Genomic DNA, 20,747 nt, shown 5'->3' with positions numbered 1-20,747 from the left:
GAGATGTCTTCGTAGATTTCCCTCACAATGACAATTTCCATTTTTACATATTTTATAGAACAATGATGATTTATAACAAAGGGCGTTAATAATTATATAAATATGTACATAATAAAACAAAAAGAAATAAAAAATTTCATACAAAGAATGCTAATAATAATTACATAATTTATATACATATATACATGAAATTATAACAATTCGATAGAACCAAGTTACAAAATTTGGACTAAAATGCATATTTATCAATATGTTAAACTAAAATACCAAGAATTTATTCATGCCTAGTGAATAAGGACTAAATAGTCAAAAATAGAAACTTTAGGGACATAATAATAAACAAACATAAAATCAAAACTAATGTGTAAACATTATATAACCTGGGTATTAAAGCAGTAATTAATCCCAAAGCAACATATAGGACCAAAATATAAAAAAGGTAAAACGTCATACCCAAAATAGAAACTTAGCAAAAACATACGACAACATGAACAAGATGGCTAAAATGAAACAAAACAAACAAACCGTATCTATTTTCAAATAAATAACAATACAAATAGGTGATTAAATTAAAATAAAATGAAATTTGCATATTAATTTCGAAATACAATAAATAAAAGAGTAAATATGGACCAAAATGGAATAATCTATAAATTAACCATTCACAATTGATATTTAATTGAATTCTAGCAGTAAGCATAATGACCAAAATACAAACAAAATAAAATTTAAGGTACCAAATATAAATAATGTATATCTACATTCATTGACCAAAATATGATATTACAAAGAAAAAGGACTTAAACCGTAATTTTTCTTATAACATTGAAAAAACGCGTGTGATATTTTAAAGATACGGGGACTTAAACGGTGATTTGCCCAAGAAAAACGAAAAACACGGGTGATATATAAAAGAGCAAGAACTAGACAAACTATTTTCCCTTTCAAAACACGCTAATACCTTTCCCCATATGCGACGTCATTTTGGTCAATTTATAAATGACCCATTTCCAGGCAAAAAATAAGGCATGCCTCCCCATTTCCTCATTTTCTCTCTTTCTCTTCGATTTAGAGAGAATAATTCTCTCAACCTTTTCTTCTCACTGCCGAGGGAGAGGAACCATCCCCTCTCCGACCACCGTATATCAGGGTGTCACATGAAGCAAAGAAGCTTTATAATACCCCTTTCTTCCTCTACCCTTCCAAACAACCAAAACCTGAAGCCAAATCCCCTCACTCAAGAATCAACCCTAACTACCCAAAGGTGAGATCTTTACCTTCGATAATGAAGGCTTGGGTCCGATGAAACGATAGCCAACACTCCCATTGGGTAAGGATTTTTTTTTAGTTCTCTCTCTTTTTTTCCTGATTTTCTCTCATTTCTGTCCTTTTTTTTAGTTCTCTCTTTTTTTTCTTGTGGTTGTTCGAATCCTCCGAATCCCCTTTTGTTTTTATCAATCTTTAGGGTGAAATCATAAAGGCTACTGGGTAGAGGATGGCTTTCCGATTTTTGGGTAGATTGAATCCCGAAAAAATCAGGATTTAGGTGTTATTTAATTTGGGATTTGGATTTGGTACTGTTTTGGGTACTATTCGGAATGTAAATGATATTTAGGTTGATGTTTGGCAGGTTTTGGAGACGACGTCGAACCGGGGACGCGCCGGTCTGGAGGAGTGCATGCATCTTACGCGCCGTCGGACGGTCCAGATTATGGGTTGATGGCTGTAACTGGATGACTTCCTCTATTTTAAGGTTGTGAAACTCTAGTTTGAACAAGTCGGGTCGGATCCTGGGCCAGATCGGGTCCTATGGGTTGCTTGGTTGAGTACTGGATTGGATATGGATCTTGGGTCGGGTCTGATCCCATTTGGGTTGAAGAGTGGGTCTCGGTTGTAGTTGGGATTGAGGTTGTTGTTGCTTGCTTGATTTGTAATTGGGCTTGTATTGGTTTGGGCTTCAAGGCCTGCAAAAATATGTAATAAAAATAATTAATAGTAATAATAATAATAAATAATAATAATAAAACGAAACCCGGAAAAAAACAGGTGTCTACACAGGTATCACATGGATATTTTGAAAATATAGTGGCCACATTAGAACAAACTATAAAGTTCAGGGGCCCATCATACCATTAGCACTATATAAAATTCCATTTCTTCTGCAACTCTGATTCATTACGCTACGAAATATCAAACAGAAAATAATATTGAATGCTAACGTTCTTTATTTATCCAGAGCCGTCTCCGTCACCTGCTTCTGCCACCATCGATCCATTTTATTCAACGTGCGACCCGATATACTGGATCCAAGATGCTGGTGGCCGCTTCCGCCATCTACTTCTTGAATCTCCGGGGTGATGTTCTCATCAATCGTCTCTATCGTGATGATGTCGGGTATCTCGAATTATTTAGCCGTGTTGCGTGAATGCTTTTTCTTTTGTTCCCTTTAATGATCTGATTCGTATAATTTATCAATAAGGAGAAATATGGTGGACGCTTTCCGAAAGCACATTATGCAAACGAAAGAACTGGGTACATACCCGGTACGACAGATTGGAGGTTGCTCGTTCTTTTACATGAGAATTGGCAATGTATACATCGTAATCGTTGTCAGCAGTAATGCTAATGTGGCTTGTGCTTTCAAGTTTGTTGTTGAGGTAATCAAAGACTCGTCTTCTTTTAACTATTAACACTGATCGCTGTTGTGGATGCCACTGCGGCGTCATTGTTGCGGATATTGTCAACGTTTGTTGTGAACGTGTTGCGACCTTAATTTAGTTACTATTTAACCTATACACAACAGATTCCCTTGATATTCCGCTATCAAAAGGTGCAATCCATTTTTTTTTCTTCTCTAGTAGTTGATGCTCTGGTATTTTGGTCCTTTTGTAGGCTGTTGCTATGTTCAAATCTTATTTTGGCGGAGCTTTTGATGAAGATGCAATTCGTAATAATTTCGTTCTGATCTATGAATTGTTGGATGGTATGTATTCAACCAAAGCTGAATATTTCTCCTCCCACATGCATCTTCTGGCTTGTTTTCTTATGTGTTCAGTTAACGTTCTTGTTGTTACATGGACTAATTATATTGGCATTTGCTAGTTACCATTGACTCTTGACATAATACAAGTGGTAGCAACTGAAACATAAGAGTATTATTTGCAGAATCAACTGCCAACTAAGTGATCCAGTTTGTTTCTTTTAGGTTGCATCTTAACTTCTATGCATGTCATTCATTTTTAGGTGTTTCTTCTACAGAAAGGAAGGATGAAAAAAATTAATCAACTTAGAGTTCAAATGTTATTTAAATGATAAAATGTTTCATTTCTTCCGTTTTTCATTGCAGAAATAATGGACTTTGGCCACCCGCAAAACCTCTCCTGAAATCTTAAAGCTTTACATTACTCAAGAAGGGGTGCGGTCCCCATTCTCATCCAAGGTACGTTGTATTTTTTTTCTCGGTTGAGGTTTGATGTATGTAAGCAATACTCATACTCCAACTGTAGGGTTATTGTGCTTAAACATTGTAACAAATTAATAGGCAGATAAGCCTATTTCAAAGGCAACATTACAAGTTACAGGTGCTGTTGGCTGGAGAAGAGAGGGACTTGTTTATAAAAAATGAGGTAATCGTGCTTCTGTATTTTGTCAATTTCCTCTTGGCTCCTCATGGTTTAACATCTATTTGCATCAGGTGTTTCTAGACATTGGGGAAAGTGTAAACTTACTTATGTCTTCAAAAGGTCGGTAATGGTCTTGGAAGTGGTTTTGTTTGTTGGTTTATGCTTGGGTGAAAATGAAACATTTTGGTGATTCCAGGCAGTGTTCTGCGTTGTGATGTTACTGGAAAGATCCTTATGAAGTGCTTCCTCTCAGGAATGCCTGACCTGAAGCTGGGCTTGAATGATAAGATTGGTCTTGAAAAAGAATCACAAATGAAATCCCGTCCTACTAAAAGGTGGCTTCTACGTTTCATCCCATGCTTCCTTACTTTGTTAATATACAATACAATCCTCTGCACTTCTTTCTGCCCAGTTTTCCAACTTCTGATCATTTCAAGTGACTTGAGTATCTAAAGGGTTACATATTAGATTGTCAGTTTATTTCTCATGTTTTGTTTATATACTGCTCTCATTACCACTAACTCGGTGACTTCAGCTTTTCTCTCTCTTGTTTACATGTGTCAGTGGCAAGACTATTGAGCTGGACGATATAACTTTCCATCAGTGCGTAAATCTTACAAGATTCAACTCAGAAAAGACTGTTAGTTTTGTGCCACCAGATGGTGAATTTGAACTAATGAAGTAAGCTTACAAGTCTTCTTCCTTATTTACTTCGCGGTTCAAGTTCGCGATATATGCCATGCAACTTGTAGTTTTCAGAAATTGGTTTTCAAAAAAATCATTCAAATATGTTAAAATAATTTTATATATAATACGGTAAAATATTCTTATGAAAAATATTCTCCGAAAACTGTTTTTAATTAAACAAACAGACCTAAAAAAATTTCGTTATATAATATGGTACTTCTGATGTAGCAACATTTTTTATATAAAAATGTTTCCTTATATAATTATGAATGATAAGTTCTTTATTTCTATATGTAGCTTCTTAGTTTAAACAAATGCCTAACACAAATGCTACGTTGGTTACATGAGAAGAAAAACTTAATGACTAAATGAGTTTTAAAATAATTCATCATAAATTAAAAGAATTATTACAAATCTAAGTTTGAAATTTGAAAGATGAGTAAAAGCTCACGTAAAAGATAATTCATATTCATTAAATTTCCTTCTCTTTGTTTGAACTAAGTTACGTGAATGATTACTAGAAGCTCCTCTACTACACTGAAAAGTTCATGTTAATCCTTGTACTATTAGAAGAGACATTTTAGTCCCCGTATGTTTGGAACAGTGCATATTTCAGCTCAGAATGATCTATTGTTAGTTGAGCCAAAATATTGAGTTTAAACATCCCTTAGATCGCTGTCACTTTATAAGTAATTTTTATATGATATTCAAAAATTCATATATGATATATCTTTTTGTATTCTTTTCAAATTTTTATATTGTTGAAATCTGAATAATATTTTAAAATTTTATTAGTTTTCCCTTTTTATAGTTTTTAATAAATTTCTTCAAAATATTGGGAATTTTTATTGAATTTTTAATCTTTTTTAAATTTTTACAATGTTTCAGTTATAAGTTATTGTTTTGAATATTATGCAAATTTATCAATTTTTATTTAAAGAAATTATCAAATCATGGTTGTACATGTGTCATGTACTAACAGAAAAAGATAATGCCATCATAGATTATCCTTATTTTCTCACTTTCCAAATGCATATGCACTAAATTATCTTTTTTGGGGAAGGTTCAGTTTGTTCGATTTATAAATTGATAGGGGCCTAAGAGGTGTTTAAACTCAATATTTTAGTTCAACGAACTATAGATACATTTTGGATTAAAATATTCACTTTTATCAAATGCATAAATAGGGATGGCAACAGGTCGAGTTAGGTTGGGTTTAGGGTTAACCTAACTCGACCCGAGAAGCATATATCTTCCACCTGAACTGACCCAATCCAACTTGAGAAGTATATCCCTTCTACCCAAAATTGACTCGACCCAACATAAATATAAAAAAGAACATTTTTTATTTTTTTTTAAATTAAAGGATTCATTAGATTCTGATTGCATCATTAATTACATCAGTATTAATACAATCAGGCTCGTCATAATAAAACTAGAACGGGTTGGGATTCGAAAAAGTCGATTGTGCGAGACTAGGAGCCACTTTGTTCACCTCTCGATTAACATACATAATTTTAATCCTGTTATTCGAGGCGATCAGCCCTTGAGCTTCGTTGAGAAACAAGCTGATTGTTGACACATCTTCTTTGCAGTTGGCGAGCCTGTAGACAATGGACATCACGTCTCCTTCGTGCCATTCATTTTCGAGAGCGTATTTGATTCCTTCTGTTAAAGCTACAACCTCAGCAGACTCCGCAATAAAGGGGTAAGGTATCTGACTGCACATCCCACCTAGTACCAATCCATGAGAGTCCCTTACAACAATTCCAATGGCAGCTACCTTGCCTGAGATACTACAAGCTCCATCCACATTTATCTTAACCAAAGAGAGAGGGGGTTTAGTCCACCTACGAGGACGAGAGGATAACGGTCTACTATATGTCCAATCTTTGGAAACTTCAATAAATTCATAACAGAGGTTGGAGGCAAAAACGACCACGTCTCTATCATCATGTGTCTCACCTTCATGGAGAAGCTTATTTCATCTATTCCATAGATTCCATAAAAGCATTATTAGTCTGGCAAGCCCATGTTGATCCAATTGGGAAGCAACTTAGTCTAACCATTATTTACACGAGTTGCCTTGCCACTCAACAATACCTCTTTTAAGCCCCAAGATTTCCAATACGCTTCTTGATTTGGGACATTCTCTCAGGGCATGAAGATGAGTTTCTAAAGCATCCCCGCATAAAGGACATTTTCCTTCAGAGAGTTGTATATTCAACAGTTTGTCTCCTGATGGGATTGCATTGTGGCAAACTCTCCACTTGAAAATATTGATTTTCGGAAGGATTGGCAGCTTGGTGAGCGTTTTCCAAAATTTTTAACTATCCCTCGAGATCTCTTTTCGGATCAGAAGCCAATTGTATCATGATTTAGTCGAGAAGCACCCAGAGGAATGATAACTCTAGATAAGCTTATCAGATCTGGTGGTGGCAATCAACGTTCTCAAAACTTTATCCGCATCCATCTTAGTGAGAATATTCCTAACCTTTTTCTCATCCCATCTTGGCACCCTTGGGAGCATAAATTACATGCACTTGATAGGATTGTTGTAGCTATCAACATATGTATTTGTCCAAAAAACTGGGGAGGAATCACCCCATACATCCCTAAAAAAATGAACATGTTCATCATACCCAACTCTCCATCATACGTGTGAAAAGGTTTGTCTCTTAGGTTGGCATCAAGGAGCTCCAGATTGGCAAAGTATTTTGCTTTCAGTACTTGTCCTGCAAGGGAATCAGGGTCCTGAAGAATTCGCCACACCTGGGATCCCAACAACACTAAGTTAAACAGTTTGAGATCTTTGAAGCCTAGTCCCCCTTCTCTCTTGGCTTTGCAGATCTTGTACCACGACACCATAGCCCATCCTCTTTTATCCTTCTTGCTAGTCTACTAGAAAGTGTTGGGAATTTGCAAAAGCTCAAATTGACAACCGAAAATATTGCAAGGGGTGAATTGGTAAAAAATTTGTTTAGGGATTAAGGAGATTAAAAGATAGAAAATTTGACATAGTGATTTATAGTGGTTCGACTTCTCAACTAAGTCTACCTCCACTACCTTAGCTCCTCACTAAGGATTTTCTAACAAATTCACTAATTTGTTCTTTCTTTTTATAGGATCAAGAGATAACCTTTACACTCCCTAGTTTTTCACTTTGCTAAACTAGAACCAATCCCCTTTTACAAAAAGTAAAAAGAAGTAAACAATAAAACCTCTCTAAGGTAGGTGTTTACAAAGAATTAAAGCTCACAAGAACAAAATATTTACTAAGTCTTCTCTTGTGTTTAATTTCTTGGATAGGTGTTCTAACCCTTCTTCAAGTTTCTTGAACTTGTATTTATATGTTGGAATGGAGTTGTGGTCGTTTCTAGCTGTTTGGGGATGAAATCTATGCAAAATAAAATTACCCAATATAGAGGGTATCGATACTCCTAAATAGAGTATCGATACTACCTTTTTTATTTTTAAATCAACTAGTTGTTACTAGCCGTTGGGGCATGATGGTATCGATACTACTATACAAAGTAGTATCGGTACCCCTTTGGGTATCAGTACCATTTTTGTATTCTGAAATTTGAGCATTGCCATAAGTATCGATACTCATCGATACTACCTAGTGAGTATCGATACTTCCCTTACCTTGGTATTGGTATTATATGAACAATATCGATATTGTTCATAAGGTATCAATACTGTAAGAACAGTATCGGTACAGCTTGTCTAGAAAAACATTTTGTGCTCAATTACAAGTTAGAAGGACTTTGAATTATTTTTGAAAACTTCGAATAAATTCAATTCAAGTCCAAAAACATTTTGCCTTAATTGTTATATCAAAATATAGTTCAACAATCTCCCCATTTTTTATATAACAAAACATTTGAAAATTTGTTTTTGGCAAAACTCCCCTTTAATAAAATATTTAATGAAAAATATACAAATTGTTGGAAAATATATGAAAATGTGCATCTCCCCCTTTTTCATTAAGAAATTGAATTTTTCAAACTCATACTTCTCCCCCTTTTAGTTATATCAAAAATAATTCAACTTTAATGTTCTAAAATAACTTTGGAGAGTAAGTGTTAAATTTTATCATAAAATTATTTGAAAAATCAAAAGTTCCCCCTCAATAAATGCATTCCAAACAAAATTTGACTTTAAAAGCTTGACACTTAAACAAAATTGAATTTCAACAAAGAGTAACAAACATGTTAGTAACACGTGAAATTCAATATATCCAAATCTAAAATACTTTATGCAATATTAATTGTTAAAATTAAGTGCATATGCATAATGCTTTCCAAAAATGTTATGCATTTGAAAATTTTGATATCAACTGTTAGAGAGGTATCATTTACATTTTAAATCATATGCATAAACATTCAAAAATTAAGGTCAAAAATTTAAAATTTATAAAATCAAAGTATTTGAAAAGTTGATATCAATTGTTAGAGAGATATCATTTGCATTGAAAATCAATTTTGACCAAAATTCATTATGATGAACTAAAAATTATGAAATATCATTAAAACTTTAAAATGTTCATCATAAAGCATTTTTCAAGATACATGAGATTAAAAACAATGCATAATCATTTAAAAGCAAAACTCATGCATGAATAAACTAAATGAGCAACCAAATAACTAAAATAAAAGCATTAAGCTTAGAGGTTACCCATTCTTTTTTCAAGTGTGGCTAGAGCATTTGAATATCACCACTTTCATCACCATTGCTCCCACACACCTACAAGAGACATTTAATTGGATTTCGGTATCCAAATTGCTTTGGATCATTGGATGTTAGTTTCAATGTCCCTTGTTCCTTAGGAACCCATACTTGTCTAGTTTTAAAACGTTTTCCTTTCTTCAAAGGACAAGTATGTTCCAAATGACCATGAAAATGTAAATGTGAGTATTTTTGCCATTTTTAAACATAATGAGTTGTTTTTTGAAATTAATTCTTTTTCTTTTGTTAAGCCTTCAAGCTTAACTTTAAAATCAAAATTTTCTTTTTCTAAATCATTGATTTTTACTTTTGAAAGCTATAAATCATTTTTCAAAATTTCATTTTGATTTTCAAATTTAACTTTTTCTTTCAAAACTAAATCATTTTCAACCTTAAGTTTTGAAATTAATTTCTTATATTTGGAATTCATGGTCTCAAATTCCAAATACAACTCATTATAAACATCTTGTAACTCATCAAATGAATGTGAATTTAATTCATTTGAGTTAGAAGATACCATTGAATCTTCTTAGACGACCATGAGGCATAGGTTGGCTACTTCATCTTCATTATTAGAGTCGTCTTCATCACTCCAAGCTACCACAAATGTCTTTTTCTTGCTTGATCCCTTCTTCTTTAGGAGAGGGCATTCATACTTGACATGCCCCGTTCTTTGACAACTAAAGCACACCGGGAGACTCTTCTTCTTGCTCGATTTATTCTTCACTTCCTTGGAAGTAATGAATCTTTTGAACCTTTTGAAGAGTTTGGTCATCTCTTCTTCATCATCATCGTGTTCATCCACTTCTTCATTTGAATCTTGATAGCTCTCATTGGTGGACTTGAAGGTAATGCCTAACTCCTTTTTCTTATTTTGATTCTCTTCATCTTCTACTTCTTCCTTAACCATCAATTCATGAGTGAGAAGAGAAATAATCAGCTCATCGAGAGTGAGATACTTAAGATTCTTAGCCTCAATGATCGTCGTCTTCTTCGATTGCTAAGACTTTGGAAGAGAGTAGATCATCTTCCTCGCAAGCTTCTCATTAGGATTACTTATTCAAATACCTTTAGACCATTGACAATCACAGAAAATATATCTGTCATAGCTTTGATGTCTTCATCGGGTTTCATCTTGAAATTCTCATAGCTATGGTTAAGAAGACTTATATTAGTTTCTCTCACTTCATCGGTTCCTTCATGAGTGACTTGGAGCTTATCTCATATCTCCTTCGCATTGGAACAAGAGGAGACTCTTTTATATTCATCTGGACCTAATACACAAAAGAGGATGTGTATAGCCTTAACATTGAGTTGGAACTTCTTCTTCTCTCCATCACTCCAATCATCCATCTCCGCGGGTAGAGTGGAGTAACCCTTCATGATTGAGTTCCAAGCTCCTAGATCATTAGCTTGAATGAAGAGCATCATCTTATTCTTCCAATAGGCATTATTTGCTCCATTGAAGTAGGGTGGCTTGTTAACTGGTTGAGAATCTTCCATGTAATAAGCACCGAAAGTTGAAGCCATCTCTTTGTCGGTTGCGTCGGGAATCAGTAGAGCTTCTTCGAGGATCGTTTCAAGGATGTGAAGCCTTCTAACGAGTCAAGCTATGATACCAATTGTTGGGAATTTACGGAAGCTCGAATTGACAACCAAAAATATTGCAAGGGGTGAATTGGTAAAAAAATTATTTAGGGAGTAAGGAGATTAAAATATAGAAAAATTGACATAGCGATTTATAGTGGCTCGACTTCTCAACTAAATCTACCTCCACTATCTTAGCTCCTCACTAAGGATTTTCTAACAAATTCACTAACTTGTTCTTTCTTTTTACAAGATCAAGAGATAACATTTACCCTCCCTAGTATTTCACTTGGCTAAACTAGAATCAATCCCCTTTTACAAAAGGTAAAAAGATATAAACAATAAAACCTTTCTAAGGTAGGCGTTTACAAAGAATTAAAGCTCACAAGAACAAAATATTTATAAGAGAAAGTAAAATAGGAATAAAAAACTCTTCTCTTGTGTTTGGTTGCTTGGATTGGTGTTCTAACCCTTCTTCAAGTGTCTTGAACTTGTATTTATATGTTGGAATGAAGTTATGGTTGTTTCTAGTTGTTGGGGATGATTTCTAGCCGTTAAGGATGAAATCTCTACAAAATAAAATTACCCAGTATAGAGGGTATCGGTACTCCTAAATAGAGTATCGGTACTCCTAAATAGAGTATCGATACTACCTTTGTTATTTTTAAATCAACTAGTCGTTACTAGCCGTTGGGGCCTGATGGTATCGATAATATGTCTATAGTATCGATACTACTATACAAAGTAGTATCGGTTCCCTTTTGGGTATCGGTACCATTTTTGCATTCTGAAATTTGATCATTGTCGGTAGTATCGATACTACCTAGTGAGTATCGATACTTCCCTTACCTTGGTATCGGTACCATATGAACAATATCGGTATTGCTAATGAGGTATTGATACTGTAAGAATAATATCGGTACTGCTTGTCTAGAAAAACATTTTGTGCTCAATTCCAAGTTAGAAGGACTTTGAATTATTTTTTGAAAACTTCGAATAAATTCAATTCAAGTCCAAAAACATTTTGCCTTAATTGTTATATCAAAATATAGTTTAACAGAAAGTTTGGATCTGGGAAGTGATGTCCTCAATGATTCTCTCCTAGAGAAGTTAACATGACATGGCATAGGTGGGAAGAGTTTGCACCACCAACTTAAGAAATACCTCCGACCTCCAAAGGAGAAGAGACTCTTGGTCCAGCCTTGAATATATTTAGTGATTTTGGTGCGAACAAAACTGAACGTGTTCATTTTCCCTTTATCGACGGCCAATGGCAAACCAAGATAGTCTCATGGTTCCTCTTTTTCAACTACTCCAAAGACCCTCAAAATATTGGTACGATGATCCCGACAAGTATTGTTCCTGAAGTAGATACTGGATTTATCATAGTTACTCTTCTGTCCTGAAGCTTCTTCGTATGTACTCAATAGACTTTTCACCTTTCGGGTTTCTTTAAGGGAGTTCTTGAAGAAAATGATACAATCATCAACATATAGCAAATGTGTGATCCACGGACCTCTAGGATTGGCTCTAAATCCTTTGATCAGTTTTTTGTTGTGAGCGTCGTTAAATAATGCCGATAATCTTGATCACTGAAATAAAAAATATGGGGAGAAGGTCGCCTTGTCTGAGCCCCCTCTCAAGGGTGAAGGCCCCACAAAACTGCCCATTTATTATAATTCGGTAGGTGACAAAGCAAATGTATTTCTTAATCAGTGCAATGAAGGGATCAAAAAGCCCACTTTCTCCATGATGCCAAGAACAAAATCTCATTCCACCCTATCATAAGCTTTTTCCTATCTAGTTTGAGTGCAACCCCTTTTGTTATGGCCATTTTTGGAGCTTTTAAGATAATGGACAATCTCATGAGCAATAAGGAAATTATCTGAGATACGTCTACCTGGGACAAAAGCATATTATTTGGTCGCAATACAATGAGGAATGACTGATTTAAGACGGTTAACTATAACTTTAGCCACAACCTTATAAGCCTTAAATAGAGACTTAATTGAAAGAAACCCATAGAGAGAATTATATTATAGTAATTATCCTTAAAATTATAGAAGAAAATCATAATATTATCACGATTTGGATCGAAGATTTTTCATCTTAAATTTGGACTCGACCTCACTCCCTATAAAATCTAACCTGACTTGAACTAGTTTTTTTTTCCAAAAAAAAAACATACACAACCCTAATGGGTTGAATTGGGTCAGAATTCATCATATTTGGATTAAATTATCGTCCACGTATACACAGACTAAAGTATTCCTTTAAATAGTAGAGGGCTAAAATGGATTTTTGGTGTATTGCAGCAGAGGCTGCTAGCGGACTCTATCCTAGGGGAAAATAGTAGTCCCTACCGATCATAACATCAACGCTATATGAACAATCTGAGTTCCCAATGATTCTACAATATATTATTTATTTTGAATTGATGAATGCTTAGGTACCGAATCACAGAGGGAGTTAATCTTCCTTTCCGGGTATTGCCGACAATCAAGGAACTTGGTCGAACACGAATGGAAGTAAATGTTCAGGTTTGTAATACTAATCAAACATTTTTGAAATTAGAAGCTCATGATTCTGCTGACCCCCTATTTATTTGAATATTTCAGGTTAAAAGCGTCTTCGTAGCAAAAATGTTTGCTCTCGGAGTTATCGTCAAAATTCCTGTACCAAAACAGACAGCTAAGACGAGTTTCCAAGTGACATCAGGTCGAGCGAAGTACAATTCCGGTATTGATTGCTTGGTTTGGAAGTAAGTGTTTTGGTCTGTTGCCATGTGTGCATATATGGCTTATTTTTACATTAAATTTGGTGATGGTTGAATGTCACTTTCTAGGATAAGAAAATTCCCTGGTCAAACGGAGCCGACCTTGAGTGCAGAAGTTGAGTTGATTTCCACCATTACAGAAAAAAAGTGTTGGACGAAGCCACCGATTCAGATGGAATTTCAGGTTCCAATGTTTACGGCCTCTGGTTTACGAGTCCGGTTTCTTAAGGTAAAACATTCTTACGTATTCTGAATGTGTGTGTGCGTGGTTCATTTATGTTGGAATCATACTTTGTTTTGAAGGTATGGGAAAAGAGTGGGTATAGCACGGTCGAGTGGGTTCGATATATTACCAAGGCCGGCTCATACGAGGTCAGGTGCTAGAAAACATGTGCCTCTCTTTCATGTATCGAAGGTAATAAGGTGAATAAGCCTCTTTCATGGGTTCTTTTTTTCCCCTCATTTTCTTGTATAGGTTACCCGTGTTTAGAATAAAATCCTTGTGCCATTATATGCACAATAGTGTATATATATATTTTCATATTGCGCACATTCTTTGGTAATAAACTAGGATTTGGCTTATATACTTATACATAAATTATTCTTAAGCCTTTGTGCATTTAAGCATAGTTGTGCTTGATATATGACCTAAATACCTTTGCCAAGGCACAAAGAAAGTAATGTTATCTTCGAGAGGCATCATTCAGTGCAACAATTAGAGATAAATTTATTTTTTAAAAAGAGATTTACCACTATACAATTTATAAATTTATTTTTCTGTGAATTTAATTTTATTGTCCTCTCAATGTTAACACCTCACTTTTCAATAATATTATCAGCATAAATTTCAAAAAAAAAAAAGTGAAAATTTCCGATGTTAATGTGGTTAACTGACATGTATCATTATTGAAGCTACCAGCCATTGCCACATCCAAAACACACCAAACAAGTTTGGTCTCGAGCCACCAAGTCTAGTTGGTCGGCTCCCAAGTTCTACCGCACCATGCATTTCAGATATGATTCTCAGTTTTCAACCTTCTACGCCAATCTAACCAATTAAAACCTAACTACGTTTACAAACTTAATAAGTTTAGAATTTTTTTAATTTATTTGATAACATATATATACTATGTAGAAGCAATTTTTCAATCCAAATTCTTAAAAATAACATTTTTCTTTTATCAATGAGGTCTTTCGATAAATTTAATTATTTCAAAATTTATAATTTGCAATAAAATACAACTTAAGCTCAAAGAACCGGTAATTAAGTGTGACATTTTCTCAAAACGACGGGTCATTTCTAATTTTTCATATTATTCAAATTTAATACCTAAAATAACCAATAAAATACATAGTAATTTAATCTACTTTATCCTTGCTTTGCTTATAAATATTCCCTCTTCCCCCCCCCCCCCTCTCTAGCCGTTGCTTGGCCTATTCAACCGGAACTTGCCGAACACTTCTACCTCGCTTTCACAATTATATAAATGGTTCGTTTGTCTAGTCATAACGCACCAGACTAAGTCATTAACATCTCATATTTTACTATATACACTTCTCTTCTGAATTTCGAGTTATCAATTGCTTGAAGATGGGTTGCTTGGTGTTGCCGGCCTCGTTACTGCGACATCGTAGCATGGGATACCAGACTCTAACGGAGGAGGACGCATACGGTGAGTTGGACCGCCGAGTGATGGTGGTGGTAGGCAAAGAGAAGAGGGAGTTTTTGGTTGAGTCTTTTGTGTTGGAGGAGAGCCCGTTTAGGGTTTTAATGAAGAGAGATAATGGAGGCGAGCTAAGTGATGGTAAAAGGAGGGTGATATTGGTGGATGTGGATGCTATCTTGTTTGAGCACATGCTTTGGTTGATGAATAATGATAGTTCCTCGCTGTTTCAGCTTAATGTGGAGGAGATTCTTGACTTCTATTCTCAAGATAATTAGAATGGAGATGAGAGCTGGAAATTAACCAGATATTTTTTTAAAAAAATATTGTTATATATTTTCATATTTTAATGTTTTATATTTTGCCAACTTGTAAAGTTTTTTTGTATTTTATTTTTATAATTTTTAAATCTAATCATAATTCTACCTAAAGAGAGGAAAAGGAGAGTGTTTATAGTGAGTCTAGAACCCGGATTAAATGAATACGAGAGAACAAAAATTAATAATTTAACCAACCGACCAAATATATTTGTTCAGTTTTTCTGTATTTTTAGAATCGGCCGAAGTTTGATTCATAGGATTGGTCCAATTTACCAACTATATGGCTCACTCTTTACAATTTGCCTTTGAGTTGAGTTGATAGGATTGATGAAATTATTGTTTTAGTTATACACATTTTTAAAATTATTCTTTTATTTTATTATTTAATTTTTTTAATTTTTTTAATAATTTAAATAATTTTCAAAATAAAAACTTTAAATCTTGAAATACCAGATGACAGCATCATAATGTCACATAGCAGTGATAACCCTTAACTGTTAAAATTTAATGATTAAAATTGATTAAATTGATATAAATTTTTATTTAATCAACTTAACTGCTTCAACTTTTCAATATAAAGATTTAATTGAATAAAAAATTAGATATTGAAATGATTTTATAAATAAAAAAAGGGTTGGTCACCCTTAAGCTGAAAAAAAATATTTCATCCTAAAACCCATTAAATTGTTATTCCATTAGCTTAGTCCATTTTTTAGGTTAAATCTTCTGTAGTGGTCAACTTATTTCAATTTTATCATTGTTGGGTTTTAATTAATTAAATGAACCACTTTGTAAAATTCAACCCAAGGGTAATCCACATCACAGGCCCAATTTACCTTGATTAATTTAGTTGACTTTTTTATAATTATTGATATTTGATTTTTTATTAATTAATTTGAATCAGATACGATAAAGGTAAGTACTTTTATAAGGGAAACTTTGTTTCAAAATAAATTATATTTTATTTTATGCAATCTAATTTTAGAGTTTAAGTAATTAGAAAAAAATAGATAAATCCAATTTCATCTTTTAATGGTTTTAAATGGAGTCGAATTGTATTTTATTCTTCACCTAGGAGTCTATAAAAAGAAGACACATAGCTCTTTGTAAGGCAAACTTTGATTGAATAATAGTTTTGGAATAGTCTTCGAACAATTATCTTGTAAATTCAATTTTATTTTTCTTTCTGTAAGTTATTTTAACTTGGTTTTTTTAAAATTCTTTAGTGAGTCTTTTCAACTTTTTAAAGGTTTTTATTAAGTAAAGAGATATTATATTTCTAAGATAAATGTAGAATTCAAATCTACACAAAAGGAGATAACATAAATATCTTTGACCACTCGACCAATTAATGGATCTCTATTTATTTTTAACCTTTAACTTGTAAAAACTATTCTTAAAGATTAAAGATTAAAATAAACCCATTTAAAAGGTTTTATTGACTCTTTAATTCAAGGGTAATCACCCGTTAAATTTTCAATTTTTTTATATACTTTCCCTTAAAATTTTATAAATTTAACCTATCTTATAATTTTATAAATGTATTCTTAACATAAAATTCTAGATATGTCCGGAGCATTTCCCTTACTCTAAAAGAATATATATATATATATATATATAGCTAGGTTTTATGGAATAAATTCAGTCATTCACAACATTTAATTTTTAAATATATATATTCCACTACTGATGGAATACCTACGCGATATAAAACCAAGCAATGAAGCTCATTATTCAATTGTTGTTTCTTGCTAATAAACGGAATTGTAGGCTTTGATTAATTATCGTAAGCAAGCAAGGAATCCGCATCAACATGAATAAACAAAACCATTTATCTCAACAAAATTTTCGAATATATATATATATATATATATATACGGAAAAAGCTTTTTAAGATGTATAATATAATATTCGTTAAATCTGGTATTGATTATCGTTATGAAAAAGAGATTCGATTATGTTACTAAACCCGAAAATGTTGTTAATAAACAAAACTTAGATTTATCAAAGTAAGAGTACTGTTTAAGCCATTCACCCGCTGTAGTGATCCTTAACCAACAACAAAATATAATATTTGAATATAAACATAGCAGCTTTTAAGATATATATTTTGCACAACTCATTGTATATCTTAAAAAATTCAAGTTCAAGTAGTTATATTTATAGAGCGTATTAACAAAGATTTCGAAAGGCAGTCCTTGGTAATGATGAAAATTTACTTATGTTTTGGTTTAGTCCAACAGAGAAGAATGTGATGCGATAGTGAATACAAGGGAGCTGAAAATGAAGAAGAAAAAGTAAGCTTTGAATTACAATGTCAAAGCAGAAATCCATGGTGGGTTATAGCAGGAAACAAGAAGAATCATCAGTTATGAAATCCTAACCTAATTATTATATTCTCTCCTGAAAACAATGCAAATCAAATTACACAATCCCATGTTCAACATTTACTTTCCAACCTTTTTTTTTTAAAGTTTCAAGCACTTTATTATGTCTGTTGGGTATCTCTATATATTTAGGAAATGAAAGACGTGATGCAAATTTTGGAAAGATAAGGGGAAACCCTAATTGATCTCTTAGTAACACTGAAACTTCAGTGACTGATCATATTATCCGACACGAGTTAATACTTGATACATCATATCAAACCATGAACAAGAAAGGACTATTTCCAGAAACCACATAGATTCCAAAAATCCCAAAGATTAAGAAAACAAAACCTAAAATTAACATCAACATAAGAGCAATTGTAAGAAGAAGAAGATGATGATGATGATAACTAGTCCATGAAATTTGCTGACCTTAATGATCCAAGGCTCCCCATTTCTAGCATTGAAAAGCTCTCAAAACGGAGGCCTGTTACCACCTGAGTTTCCAGGCCATCCTTCAACAGGTAACTGCACATTAGGCGGCATATTGAGAGGCAAATTCAAGAAAGGCAACCCACCTGGGGCGGCTCCGGCATCGGAAAACATGTTATTTCCGCCGCCGCCGCCGCTTTGCATCTGCAGGTGGTCATCCTCTTCCAAAGGTAGTCTCTCGTAGGCCACATTTGTGAACGACGAAGCTATGACAATAACAGGTCCCGCGGCCATCAGTTCACCGACCACACTCCCTCCCACAACCTGGCCTTGCCCACCGGCCAAGAAGATTGTCAAACTGGTGGCACCCGGCGGAGCTGGAGGCGGCAGGAAAGAACCGGAAAGTGATAGAATTTCGAATCTGCCATGGAGGGTAAGTACAGCTCCAGCAGCCGATGGTTGCCTAATGGTCACGTTGGTCACCGTACCAGTTCCACTCAATATGCAGATACCCCTTTGCCTTCTTCTGGTGTAGTTGGAAATGCAGTCGAACACATCGCAGCCATTCCCAATCTCAAGAATGTGAGCTCGGAGCGTGTTGGCACTCTCCCTTGTTATGATAACCGGTGGCTTCGGCTTGTTCTTGGAACCCGGAGGACGGCCCCTCGGCCTACGAGCACCAAGATCACCACCTGGACCCGCGTTGACCAAGTCCAGGCCTTGGTGAGTCGACTCATCTTCTTGGTGATGATCGGCCGAGCCATACTGAGCAACACCACCAACACGGTTTTGGGAAGCTTCATGATCCTGGGATTCGGTTTGGTGCTGGAGATGAAGGTCGGGTCTGTGAAGCTGATGGGCATAGCGAGAAGCAGTTCCTAAATCAAGACCGGCCATGGCAGCATCAAAAAGACAACACAAAACAAGGAAACAACAAAGGATTAAAATTAAAAATTAGTAATTTAAAAAGGGGGTGAGTAGTATATAATTTATGGATTAATTTAGATTAAAAGCTGTCTAAGATGGGGTTTGTTTAAGGTGAAGAAAAATTATAAAGAAGGATACTTGATGGAAGAAAATGATATGGATAGCTAAGAAAAGAAAGGGTTTTCCATTTTTTTAAAGGGAGTGCAGGCAAAGGAAAGGGGAGAAGCAGAAGAAGAAGAAGAAAGGAAGGAGAAGAGGGGACAAAAGCAAATTTATTTATGAAAACGCAGTCTTTTTTTATCTTCTTATTTCTAATAAATACTCCATGTACTACGAATTGGGTGAGAAAATCTTTTATTAGCTTTTCTTCTATTCTTTTAGATGTTAAGTTGGTGGATGCCAACCCCACTCTCATTTTTTGGAACGTGGACATAAAACAGTGGTGCTACATTACTTTATATATTCATAGTAAATAAATAAACAAGATGAACTTATTAAATGATTGAAGGAAATGTTTTTTTATAGGTTTAGAGTTAAATAATTGTTTTTATATATAAGTATCAATGATTAATAAATTTTTTGAATGAATATTATTTTATAATTACTTAGAATTAAGACTATAAAAAACGTAAAAAAAAAGGTTTATGAGTCTTATTTTATAATTTAAATAATATTTATATTAAAATTAAATTATTTAAATCATATTTTATAATTCAGGTACTATTTAATTTTTTAAATAGATTTAGTTTAAAAAATTAAAAATTAAAAGTTAAATCAAATAAAATATAATTTTTTTAATATTGAAACCAATCAAAAAATATTTTTTTTGAATTTAGTTAAATTTTAGGATAAACTATGCATTTAATATCTAAATTAACAGTTTTAGTTTATTTTAGTATCTATTTTTTTTAAATCATACCTAACGTTTATTTTTCATTTCATTTTAGTAGCCTGTCGTTAAAAAATTAACACATTTAGTACATAAACTATCAGTTTTAATTCGTTTTAATACCTAAACTTTCAATTTTTTCAAAACTTTACATTAAATTTTGAATGGGTGTACTAAAATTTTTAACTGCGGAATACTCGGTGGCAAAGCCATGAGCTTGGTGAAGGTGGGCACGTGCCTACCATGAAATCCGAATTTCCTTCAATTAATTACTCATTTTACTGATGGTGTCTACCCTGAAATCTGAGTTTTCTTTGATTAGTTATTTATATTTATGGACGGTGCCCATCTTAAAATTTTATTTTTACTCATCCAATTTAAAAATTTTATGTTATTAAAATATGTGTGTTCGCCCTGAAAATATTTTTGAATCCGCTATTAAAATATTAAAATAAAACAAAAATTAAACTTTTACTATGATTTAAAAATTTAAATATTAAAACGAAAAATGATGATTTAGATATTAAACACATAATTTTAATTTGTTATGAATTTTTATTCACTCGTATCCGGAATTAGACGGTGGAGGATTGGATTAGATTGAGATGTAACACTGATTAGATGTTAACGTTGGTCATGGTTCATTGAAGTTTAGACTTAACCATGGTTACCTTTTCCACAAGTTGACCAAGTTTGGTTTATAAACAAAGAGACCGACAAACGGGAGAAGCGGAGGAGCAAG

General features: G+C 33.6%; 2 protein-coding genes and 1 pseudogene across 2 annotated transcripts; 2 read left to right on the top strand and 1 right to left on the bottom strand.

Moving 5' to 3' along the window:
- The first annotated feature begins 2,209 nt into the window (after positions 1-2,209).
- LOC120146265 lies at positions 2,210-13,788 on the top strand (annotated as a pseudogene).
- A 1,207-nt stretch (positions 13,789-14,995) lies between these two features.
- On the top strand, positions 14,996-15,346 carry LOC120146258 (auxin-responsive protein SAUR77-like). The gene has a single exon (XM_039159874.1). The coding sequence runs from the start codon at positions 14,996-14,998 to the stop codon at positions 15,344-15,346; it is 351 nt and encodes a 116-aa protein (XP_039015805.1).
- Positions 15,347-17,964: 2,618 nt separating this feature from the next.
- LOC120146230 (AT-hook motif nuclear-localized protein 23-like) lies at positions 17,965-19,367 on the bottom strand. The gene has a single exon (XM_039159856.1). The coding sequence runs from the start codon at positions 19,084-19,086 to the stop codon at positions 18,232-18,234; it is 855 nt and encodes a 284-aa protein (XP_039015787.1). The 5' UTR covers positions 19,087-19,367; the 3' UTR covers positions 17,965-18,231.
- Between the last annotated feature and the right edge of the window lie 1,380 nt (positions 19,368-20,747).

The sequence above is a fragment of the Hibiscus syriacus genome, unplaced genomic scaffold, assembly GCF_006381635.1.
Source record: "Hibiscus syriacus cultivar Baekdansim isolate YM2019G1 unplaced genomic scaffold, ASM638163v2 tig00110904_pilon, whole genome shotgun sequence".
In the NCBI taxonomy this organism is placed as follows: Eukaryota; Viridiplantae; Streptophyta; class Magnoliopsida; order Malvales; family Malvaceae; genus Hibiscus; species Hibiscus syriacus.
This window is presented reverse-complemented; position numbering and strand designations above follow the sequence as displayed.

Coding starts and splice junctions, on each gene's coding strand:
- LOC120146258 (XM_039159874.1), top strand. CDS start 14,996: ATGGGTTGCTTGGTGTTGCCGGCCTCGTTACTGCGACATCGTAGCATG.
- LOC120146230 (XM_039159856.1), bottom strand. CDS start 19,086: ATGGCCGGTCTTGATTTAGGAACTGCTTCTCGCTATGCCCATCAGCTT.